Source organism: Oncorhynchus tshawytscha, linkage group LG02 (assembly GCF_018296145.1).
Source record: "Oncorhynchus tshawytscha isolate Ot180627B linkage group LG02, Otsh_v2.0, whole genome shotgun sequence".
NCBI classification, from domain to species: Eukaryota; Metazoa; Chordata; class Actinopteri; order Salmoniformes; family Salmonidae; genus Oncorhynchus; species Oncorhynchus tshawytscha.
This window is the reverse complement of record NC_056430.1, coordinates 73,624,619-73,636,381: the sequence shown is the minus strand read 5'-3', so window position 1 is coordinate 73,636,381 and position 11,763 is coordinate 73,624,619. Positions and strand designations below refer to the sequence as shown.

General features: G+C 40.5%; 2 protein-coding genes across 3 annotated transcripts in view; one reads left to right on the top strand and one right to left on the bottom strand.

Moving 5' to 3' along the window:
* Positions 1-61: 61 nt before the first annotated feature.
* Positions 62-1,533, bottom strand: bbip1 (BBSome interacting protein 1). The gene is made up of 3 exons (XM_024405381.2): positions 1,411-1,533; positions 1,140-1,204; positions 62-601 (listed from the first exon to the last, which is right to left on the bottom strand). Exons 2-3 carry the CDS (start codon positions 1,183-1,185, stop codon positions 438-440), a joined length of 210 nt encoding a protein of 69 aa, XP_024261149.1. The 5' UTR covers positions 1,186-1,204; positions 1,411-1,533; the 3' UTR covers positions 62-437.
* A 3,484-nt stretch (positions 1,534-5,017) lies between these two features.
* The window catches only part of shoc2 (SHOC2 leucine rich repeat scaffold protein), a 28,165-nt gene continuing 21,419 nt past the window's right edge, over positions 5,018-11,763 (top strand). Inside the window, exon 1 of one of the 2 annotated variants that reach the window (XM_042304495.1) lies at positions 5,018-5,122. The gene's annotated coding sequence lies outside the window, so the exon portion shown is untranslated. Of the gene's footprint in view, positions 5,123-5,581; positions 5,606-11,763 lie in introns of those variants that run through there. The other variant, XM_024405376.2, reaches the window with a different exon arrangement.

Here is an 11,763-nt window from a genome sequence, read left to right as displayed (position 1 = left end):
TATTTGTGTGAGTAGATGAAAGATGACTTGAATCATGGTACTAGATTCAGAAAACACCATAAAAGGGGAAATAAATCTTAGTTTTATTTGAAGAACATGTTCACAACAGATGTTATTTACCTAAACTCCAATTCAACTTCTCAGAAATAAGACTCCCTATAATTACAAGGCTATTATACATTCACAGCAATCAAAATAATCCATGAGATTGATGCCAACTGTGCTATATTGCAATATTAGGTTGTGACTAGTGTGAACCTCTGCCCTCCATTGTATCCATCTTAACTTCTGTCTGTAGTCCATTTTGTGTCTACTTGTGTAGCTACTGTCCTCCATTGTGGCTCATTCAGTTCCTGTTGCTTGATAATAAAACTACTCTGGCTATTGTCCATTTTGTGTCTACTGACCCTACTACTCCATGGGCTGCCATTGCATGTCTACTGTGTCTCCTGCTGCTCTTTCAGTGCCAGATCCTGTTGCTTGATGGCCTCCTGGGCCTCCAGTTGCATCTTCTCCAGTTTCTCCAGGGTGACTGATTTCAGAGGCATCAGCTTTGGCTTACACAGCACCATGGTGGGGACATCCTCCATGGACAACTGCCCTTTGGATGGTAGCATAACCAAGAGTGAGAAGTTACAGGCTTGTCTTCTAGTTATCAGAATGCATCCCGAAAATAAGACACACCCAGGTTTCCTACATGCCACAAGCCTAGGAATGAACCAACTCGTACACTTACTAAGACTGTCTTAATAGAATAGACTCAATACTATGATCAATATAATCAACACGGTATACTCTTGTAGCACTGTGCAGTTTTCCTCTGAACATACTGTAGTTAAGTTTTCAGGTAAAGAGAAAAATCTGGTGGGCTCCGTGTAGGTGTATCTTTTGGGGTCAGTGACCGGTTTCAACAGTAGATAGGTATTTTCAGTAGGAGTAAAAACCTGAAGGAACATAACATCGGTCGGCAAACACTTGGCAGTGTTTCGAAGTGTTCCTTCTGCTGACAGGAATGTGTTGACGGTATTTTAGAGCATCTAACGTCACTGCAGAAGTGAAGGGGTGGCTGTGTTGAGTTGCATGATAGACGAAATTGCTCATTTATACCACAGTCTTTATTGATAATGGTCGTTACTCACCTTGTTTGGGCAACACTTCTCTGAACATCGATTTGACTTCAGGCATTATGTATTGTTAGGTCCAGCTGAAATAAAAGCATGAATAATTATAGTTGGCATCTGACAAAATATTAAGGCACGATAAGATGGCTAGCAACTGTTGTTGAGCTTAGTTAGCTACTACACGATTTATTTAGTCACTGATGATTCAAAACATATTTATTCATCCTTCTTCAGTCATATAGGTACGTGATGTTATCGTCACGAAATTGATTTATAACCATAACATTACCTCAGGGTAATGGGTTGCCAAGCCAAACAAACCAATGTTTGTTCTTTTCCGGGATTGTCAGCTGGCTTTTTCTTCTACGGTTTTACGACCCGGTTTAGAAACAGTGCATCGCAATGCAGCCATCTGGTGGGCAGATTTGGAAGTTTATATTGAGTTCATAAAATCTAAAAAAACACTACACATCATATAAATGTGATAAAGACAGAAATCACAAATTTTCTTTACATATTTTAATTTAAACATATCTTATCTAGCCTAGAGAGAAAATAAGGAGTGAGAAGATATGTCATATGTAGATGGGGTAAGAAAATAAAAACCACAGGAGGCTTTGAACATGAAACGAGCTCTCAGAATTCAACGACATTGTTACTTTGACATTTAAAGTATGCTAATATTTTTGAAGTAATTTGACACTTTGTTCAGACAATAATGAAATGAGATAGGGAGACAGGCAAATGCTAGAAACAGTGGGAAGGTTGGAAGTAGGGATTGATCCCTGTTCTCAGGTGGAAAGTTGTATGTGACATGTGCCAAGGACATGTACCACTACACCAAGGCTCTCCACAGGAAATGTTAATATTAACGGTTCATGACAGTGGGTAACCAAATTATAGATTGCACTCTCCTTGTCCATAGACTGCTTTCAAGGTAAGGACACAAACATATGTATTTTGTCATTTGGGTGAACTCTCTTTAAAATCAGGCTGGAAGAAAATGTAATTTGCTCTCTAAGAGGGTTGGCCACCCCTGACCCTGTATATTTTCCAAGTGCTAGGTGTTTGGAAATGTTGTTGTTATAACAATACATTTTTCAAGATCACCCAACATTTAAGAAAAATCGAATGATTATCAATATTCAGGTGGTTTACGCCTACTAGTTGAATATCAGTGGCATCATCTTACTCTACATAGACAAAACTATTGTCTATGTACAGTAAGATGATGCCAAGGACCTTCAACTCGTAGGCGTAAATTAATTTGATATGATGCGTTTATGAGTTGTGAGACCCCTACCATCTCTGCCTAGCATGCACACCAGTGGCGGATTTAGGTATAGGCGACATGGGCAGCCGCCCGGGGCAGCATCTTGCCGGGGGCGACATGGGCAGCCGCCCGGGGCAGCATCTTGCCGGGGGCGACATGGGCAGCCGCCCAGGGCAGCATCTTGCCGGGGGCGACATGGGCAGCCGCCCGGGGCAGCATCTTGCCGGGGGCGACATGGGCAGCCGCCCGGGGCAGCATCTTGCCGGGGGCGACATGGGCAGCCGCCCGGGGCAGCATCTTGTCGGGGGCGACATGGGGCGCCCACAAAAAAATAAAAATATGAATTAAAAACACCACAAAGAAACAACAAATATTCAGAATGGTGACATTTGCACGATGGTTTTCTATCACTCATTTGCACGTCATGTCAATGATATCATGTCACCGTGTGGGACTGTGGATCAATTAACCTTGTCGGAGTGGGCGCCCTGATTCTAGTTTGTGAGCTAGGCAGGCTACTGCCTGGGAAATTCTCCCACTCAAAAGTATGAGATGGGGAGGAGGCGGGGGTAGGTTGACCTCAGGTCTCCCCACTGGAAGCCAGAGGTAGGGGGAGCGGGAATCTATCAAATAGCGCACCTCTAACTTTGTACAGTACTAATGTAATTAGTCATGCAATTACTTGTGCAATTTAGTTGTGTGTGTTTCTTGTTTGAAGTTCAATAGTGTAATAATCAGGTTCTCTTCTCTATAAGTGTGTTATTCTCTTTGTGTATTTGTGTGATATAGGATTGGTGCAACTTTAGTTTTATTTGTGTGTTTTTTGTTAGCAATAGGGTAATAGTTTAATAATTCAATTATCTTTTTAAAAATGTATTTATAAACTACAATTTGTTTCTATTTGTCTTTGTTACTTCTTTTTTATATTTATGAGTCTTATTTTTGTGTATATATTTATATAGTTTTAAATGTTATGATTACTTATTTATGTTGTTCCAAATGTCTGAATAAAAATTACAAGTTAGCACAGGGGTTCGCCCAGGGAGCCATACAAGCTAGAACCGCCACACAATTCTACAATGTCACAAATGATATTTGATTCCTGGAGCATTTAATATCCAATGCTTATTATGTATGACTTATTCAAAACTGTTATTGTACGGCTGAAAAAACACATAGCCTCATATCATTTGCACAAACTGTATACAGACTTTCTTTTTTTCCTATGTGTTATTGACTGTACGCTTGTTTATTCCATGTGTAACTCTGTGTTGTTGTTTGTGTCGCACTGCTTTGCTTCATCTTGGTCAGGTCGCAGTTGTAAATGAGAACTTGTTCTCAACTAGCTTACCTGGTTAAATAAAGGTGAAATAAAATAACAATTCAAATAAAAAAATAATTTTCAAAGACACAGGTCAGCATATCAGATTTCAAATACTTAAATACACTGGCAAAATTGGGAAGAAGCAGAATAATAAAATACGTGTGGGGAATAACAGTTGTGTTCTTGCTGAAAATGTAGCCCAATGTTAAGAATGAGAATTGTTCCACTGATCAGACTAAATAAAGTAAATAGATAATACAATCTCCTGAAAATCACATAAAACTACCCCTTCACCAAAACCAAATAATTGTTCTATTGTTTTGTCCCCCCTCTTGAATCAAACGTAGTTCACAATCTGTTTGACCAAATTATTTGTTATAGTTACCAATTAGGTCACAATACCAAACTTCCCTACTAAAACTGTGTGGGTCTGTCTGTCACAACCTAAATGCCAATCACCAAACGAAGGGACTATTGCAAACGTGGATTAAATCGACATTAGTACATGCTGTCTAAAATCTGGATTCTGCAATAGGGAAGGCAGTAACAGCAAGCACATTTTGTTGACGACATTGTACATAAAACAGCGCGCTACTGTTGTGCACATACCTCAGCACAGAACGTGGTCTCTCTCTCTCTCTATTTAGCGCCACTCAAATCTTGAGGGGCGTTTCTTTAAAACATGCCTCCAATCCCCTTGATCTCTTACATAATTAGGCCAATCATATGCTTCAATGTGCCGCTGTTCACAGTGCTGTGGCAAGACAAGGCTCTGCTCGTGATGTTACATTGCAGGCGCAGATGCCCTGATTTCAAAACGATTTGGAGCACAGTTGAAAAGTGAACGCGCTGTCTATACAATTGAATAATTAGACAAATAAAATCAGAGTACTTTTCAATGCGTGTGATATAAAAGTTGTGCAGTGAGAACATGAGAAGAGGGTCAAATGCGTGTCTCACCGCCAATGCGTGAGAGTTGGCAGCGCTGGTCGTGGCTAAAATAGATGCTCATGGAGCAGACCTAATCCAACCTCTTCGGATGTGCATTATTATTCTAACTGACTGTTTGAATACGAATATAAACGAATGTATACTAAACCCTACGAGCAATATATGCTTGCTTCAAACATTCAATTTCACTCCCAGGAAAAAGCTCTGAGTTATATTCCGGGTTTTTCTGACTTTTACACTTTTATGATGACAATAAATATGCCAGGTAGCTAAATTACACATTTTCACCAGTTTCACTTACACTCACCCAAACACCTTTTTCTGTTCAAGTAAGTCTCGTGATACATTGGTAATGCGTGCGTGTGACGCAATTTGGTGGTAGGGAGGGGACCCAAGCAACAGCAGTGGTAGGAAAGAGGAGGAAGCAGGGATGGTAGAGTCACACCTCTGAAGGTAAAACAGTTATATTATTTCATACCTTTCAATACACCTTTAAATCAAGCTGATGTTTTTATAGTAGGCTTCTTAAATGTCCCTTTTGTCATCCGCATAGCTTGGTTGATGACGCAGCCTTTCGGTAGGCTGAGAACCGCACTCTTTTGTTCAAGCTTCGTTCGGAATGGCCGCTGTTTTGAGAATGTTTTATTTTTTCCTCATTTCACTACGAGAGCGAGAAAAGGGCTCTGCGAAAATGCTTGACGAGAAACGGTCTTGAATGACCAAGTGTCAATCTGTAAACTAACGATTTGAACATAATAGTTATTATTTAGGTGTCAGTACAGTTGAAGAAGGTAGCTACAGGATTGAGCAGCGCGATAGTGGGGTTGCGTGCTTGCTTATTTCCCCGTGATAGGCTCGCGATTGTCGGGATGGTGTTCCAAGTCTGACAGCTGCTTTTGGTGGGGCCTACGGGAACCGCGCTGTGAGAACGCTCGGGTATGTGAGCTTGGAGGTTAACGATAGCAATTAATTTTTATAAATAAGAAGGCCATCTAGCTACTGAGACTGATATTTGTTTCCTCTACCAGAATTGTACCTAGATATGACGTTGTCCAAGTTGTTTGCTCTACGATTTGACTGAATGGTTGCAAAAAAATGTTTGCCAGCCTCACTTAGCTTCTGAAGTTAGCTTGATGTGTTGACGTTTCGTTTTTTGATTTCATGACCAGTTGAAATGATTTAGCTAGCTTGCTTACAGATTTTGTTAGCACGACAAGGGTGACACTAAATTAAGAATAGCTAGCTATTTGAGGCTACTTTTCCCAAACAATCAATAGCTAACTAGCTAGTTTATGTCATCCAGTTCGTAGGCTGGCTAACTAACCAATTTAACGTTAGTATGTGGCTCTGACAAGAACAGCAGGACCACCCCATCGGTTGCTGCTGTATCATACACACACAGGTTGGCTTGCGTCTCGTTTTTACGCATATCAATCGTGATCTTGGACGTAACTTGACTTCCACGAACTGTGGCACCGGTTTTATCGATAATCTCTCTTTCCACGGATTTGTCATTGGCACGGTTACGTCCTGCTTGTGCTGTGGGCTGGTTATGTAGCTGCCTGCCACCTCACCAGTGCATCTCTTGCCATCACTGTCAAATGTAGACACACATTACAGGAGCTGCGTAGTATTAGGCCTATTGGTTGTAATCATCTTTTGATAGTCAGTCAGTGAGAGAGTTGTTAAGCCTGCCTAGTTAGCTAAATGCTTTGTAAAAATGAAAAAAGATATGCAAGGGAAAGAGAGCAGACATAAACTGTCTGTCATTCATTCATTCAGGAGTGGACATGGGGAGATTGTTCCAAAGTCCTTAACCCCCAATCAATCACAAATCTGGCAGCTAAATGTATTTGCACAATTGTAGTGATTGTATCATATCAAAGCCTAAACCTGTGTGTTATTCCAACTTTATTCCAGTGATGATGATATATGCGTATACTTATGCAATCCTCAAAGGGAGAGGACAGAGATGAAGAAAATTGGCCAGTCTTGAGCAAACATGACGCAACAACATGGGAAGACTTGGCAGGATTGGTAGTAGTGACTGCTTGCTTTGCCCAAGATGTCCACCAACTGGCTATAGTCTACATTATACAAGTAGAGGCTTAACAATTGGCACGTGAATTGAGGAAAGCTACAGTGATGATGGTGGTGGTGGATCATCATCATAATAATCAGAGGAAAATGGTGTCCAGCCTTCTCATTTTATGTATATCATCTATTGCACTGCCTGTCATTCGTCCCAAACTTGGTTCCTCTCCTTTTGGTTCCTCTCCATGGAGTGGAATCTGGAATGATACATTTAGTCAGTCAGTGATGAAAAATAACTGGAAAGTTGCTGCGCTCCGTGACCCTTGACCTTATGTGCTTTTTCTACAGCATGACTTCGCCCACAAGTAATTTTTCTGGAGTTGGGGGGGGGGTGCTCCTTCGGTTCGGTCACCTGCATATTATTAAACTAGCTTATGTTTGTTTCAAACCTTGGGGGTACATTTTATGGTTTTGAAGAGGAATTTAAAGAATAAACAAACACTGACATCACACCCACTGCTTGTTTAGGTGAGGGCCAGTAGGTTAGTTCTCTGCTTGCCGTTGCCATGTTTATTGTTGGGATTTTGACACTTGATGCACCCCAGACTATGCCTGGTGACCAATCCACATCTCTCCGGCCAAACGCCACGCCCATTAAAATGTATTCTCCACAATGAGTCTGGATTTGATCTCCTCCCAGAGGACTTCTCGAATGCGAACACGTTCAAACCGTTCTGGTTGGTCCCAGTAACCGATGGGTGTGGCCAGAGCCTGAACACGTGGGTAAAGCGGCGTTTCAGAAATGGTCATTGCTTTTGATACTCTGATTGGTTAGAGACAATCCAATCGCAGATGACTTGTTTTGTATAACGCCCCTCACTTTAACGTCAGCAGAAAGGACTTCTACGATGGCAGTCTGACTGAATGATAGTTAGAGCAGCAAAATTAAATTCAGAATGAGTCGCCAGGCAACCCCAGACCCCACTGCCGTGTTGCATAGTTGCCTTTATCTAAGACATGATTGATGTGATAGCCTACTTACCCTATTTTAGGGTTTCCACAAGTTACCAATGCCACAAAGTCAAAATTGGCTATATCGTAAAAATACTCTACATGAAAACAAAAATGTGCTTTTTGGTCTTAAGTTTAGCAGTGACTTTGTGGCACAGGGTTTATGACTTTGTGGCAACTAGTGACGACCCTATTTGAGGGACCCAAAAGAAAATACAAAGAAGCTGCCTGCTTTGATACAACCAACTTATTTTCTACAGTCATGTGTTTTGATATTCAACGTCCATCACCTTTCTCTTAGTTCATTAGAATCTGGGTTGAGTCAAGAGGTCATTCAGTGATTGCTGCTTTGCTCTAGGCCTAGTTCACAGTATACAGTCTCATTGTTATTTATGTATTTTAATATTCACCATCTATTTTCTCTCATTTTATTAGTAGCCTAATATAGAATTCACAGTTATCCTAAGTCAGTGAGGTCCGTGCTGCTAGATACTTCTCTGTTGAGTGAACATAACTGTTACTGAGAAGAGCAGCACAAAATGTACCGACAGAGCAATATTAAAGACCCTGTGTAGTCAACATTCAGTTTTTCCTGTGTTTTTGTATAATATTGTATAACAGCTGATGAAACTAACACTGTAAAAGTGTGAACACATTTGATCATTGTAATTTCCTGATAGTTGCTGGTTGAAAATACAATCTACACAGGACCTTCTAATCACTTGGTTTTGCATGGGTGGAGTTTCAGCTTGCCTGATGATGTCACTAGGGGAAAATGAATTAATAGATGAATAACAAAGAGTTACAAACCTCTGCCAATAACAGCAAGTTTCAAGTTTTCCCCACTCAGACCACTCTGACAGTCCTAGCAAAATAATGTAGTTTTTTTGCTAATAAAGCAATATTTGTTATTTTTGACCATTTTTAATTGTGAGCCATTACAGAATTTATTTGATATAAAAACAGCAGATATTGGGCCTTTAAGCTTATCTCTTTGTCATTAACGGGATCAACAGGACCCCTTTTTACCCCTATAGGTTTTATGAGTCTTATGCTTTGAAGACCGCTTCCTCCCAAAGATTAGACACACACAAACACCTACTCTCAGCAGCAGTGCTAACCTTTCCCTTAGCTCTGATCTGTTGCCAAGCCTGCTCTTTTTCTACACTACACACACACATACCTAGAGCATAACAGATGACTTTATTAGGCTTCATACTGTAGCCTATTACTACATACAAATGATGCTACTACAGGCTGTGAGATGGAACCACAGAACTAGAATGAGGGTTAGAGGTTCCAAACCTTTCCTAGATAATCTATTTCTATGGACAGAACAAAGACAGAAACCAAGAGCCTTTGGTTTTATATAAATCATTTTGATGTTGAAGCTCTTGACAGTTGTTGTCAATTTGTCTTTTATGACCTTTAGGTTAAGTCAGGCCAAACTACTTACCAGGTTTTCTCAACATCACTTGTAGCTATTGTAGTACCTTCATTGGCTTACAATGTCATCTCACTTAACCTGTTGAAGTTGCCTATGGCCTAACGTATTCACTAATAGAGCTGGGAATTGCCAGAGACCTCACAATACGATATTATCACGATACTTAGGCGCCGATACGATATGTATTGTGATTCTATGTATTTTGATTAGAGCTGTCCCCAAGAAGAAGAGAGAAATTCTATATTGGTCAACTGAGTCGTCTGTTCTTTTGACCAATTATTTGGTTGACATTTTGTGTATTTTTCCATTATATAGACACAATCCTATGTGCTTTAATCAAATCAGATATGCACTGAGCTTGTCTGATTCTTTAAGCAAACTGTTCAATTAAATAATTAATACACAAATGACTAGTGGGAGGACGATCGCAATCCTCCCTGCTGCAGCGACCACCACAGAACATCAACAGTGTTTAACGCGCTGTCCGTGTTGCTGAAGCTGCAACAGTCATTTCTGACTGAAAAGTCGTTGCTGAAATCCTTAATTTGTTTAGGAAAAACATTCCCTCAATCCTTGCTGCCTTCACATGTATGTATTGCATGCGTGTCACCAATAGGGCCTGGCCTATAGCATATCATAATCACATCAATAATTGCTTATAACAAACTCCGAACACTAACACGTCACAGCAAAATGAGGGAATGTTTACTGGTTGCTCAGTAGGTAAAGGGGAAGTCAGATGTGTGGAATGAGTTTGACTAGTTATGAAAAATACTGGAGATCAAGAAAAAGAAAGTAAGGAGCAAGCAGTGTGTGCATATTATGTGTGCCAAACAGGGGCTGTTAGATTACAATAAACATTTTCTGACTGTTTGGAACAATGTAAACAACACTAAATTATAAGCATACCAGAGTTTGTTGTAACGTTCGTGAATGAAATTTCCGAAATGGAATGGTTTATTTGTTGTTTACGCTAATTATTCAAGGCTCACTATATTTTAAAACTAAAATGGTTGATTGCATTTCAATTCATGAATGACTTGTATGCTGTGTGATATCATGAAGGAATTCATGATTTATTGATGCAGTACTGTAGCCTATTGAAATATAGGCCTAAGTAAGTTATGGTATTAAGAGTAAACAGGAGGTGCTCTTAGCCCTACAGCTCTTAGGCTGACAGCCTGGGGCGGCAGGTAGCCTAGTGGTTAGAGCTTTAGGCCATTAACTGAAAGGTTGCAAGATCGAATCCCTGAGCTGTCAACCTAAAAATCTGTTGTTCTGCCCCTGAACAAGGCAGTTAACCCACTGTTCCTAGGCCGTCATTGTAAATAATAATTTGTTCTTAACGGACTTGCCTAGTTAAATAGATGTTACAAAAAAAAACATATGGCAAATAGAAATCAACTGTATGGTGTTCAGAGATAGATGGGAGGGGTTGAGGGGAGCTGAAGGATGGGACTAAAGACAAACAAAACTAATGTAAAATATAATGTGTCTGTAAAATGTATATAGTACGTTTAAGCTGGAAGTAGACGCCTAAGTGGTGGTGTTCATTAGTTTAATCCAATTACGGGAGGGGTGGTAGGGTTGAAGGAAAATATCCCATATTTTTTTACATACACAGTACCAGTCAAATGTTTGGACACGCCTACTCATTCAAGGGATTTTTTTTTATACTATTTTCTAAATCGTAGAATAATTGAAGACAAACTATAAATAACACACATGGAATAATGTAGTAACCAAAAAAGTGTTGAACAAATCAAAATGTATTTTATATTTGAGATTCTGCAAAGTAGCCACCCTTTGCCTTGATGACAGCTTTGCACATTTGGCATTCTCTCAACCAGCTTCACATGGAATGCTTTTCCAACAGTCTTGAAGGAGTTCCCACATATGCTGAGCACATGTTGGCTGCTTTTCCTTCACTCTGCGGTCCAACTCATCCCAAACCATGTCAATTGGGTTGAGGTCGGGTGATTGTGGATGCCAGGTCATCTGACGCAGCACTGTCCTTCTTGGTCAAATAGCCCTTACACAGCCTGGAGGTGTATTTTGGGTCATTGTCCTGTTGAAAAACAAATGATAGTCCCACTAAACGCAAACCAGATGGGATGGCGTATCGCTGCAGAATGCTGAGTTAGCCATGCTGGTTAAGTGTGCCTTGCACCATCACACTACCTCCTCCATGCTTCACGGTGGGAACCACACGTGCAGAGATCATCCGTTCACTAACTCTGCGTCTCACAAAGACATGGCGGTTGGAACCAAAAATCTCAAATTTGGACTCATTAGACCAAAGGACAGATTTCCACTGATCTAATGTCCATTGCTCATGTTTCTTGGCCCAAGCAAGTCTCCTCTTCTTATTTGTGTCCTTTAGTAGTGGTTTCTTTGCAGCAATTTGACCATGAAGGCCTGATTCACTCAGTCTCATCTGAACAGTTGATGTTATGTGCCTGTTACTTGAACTCTAAAGCATTTATTTGGGCTGCAATTTCTGAGGCTCTTCCTTGCCTGTGGCGGTCCTCATGAGAGCCTGTTTCATAGCTCTCGATGGTTTTTGTGACTGCATTTGAAGAAACTGTCAAAGTTCTTGAAA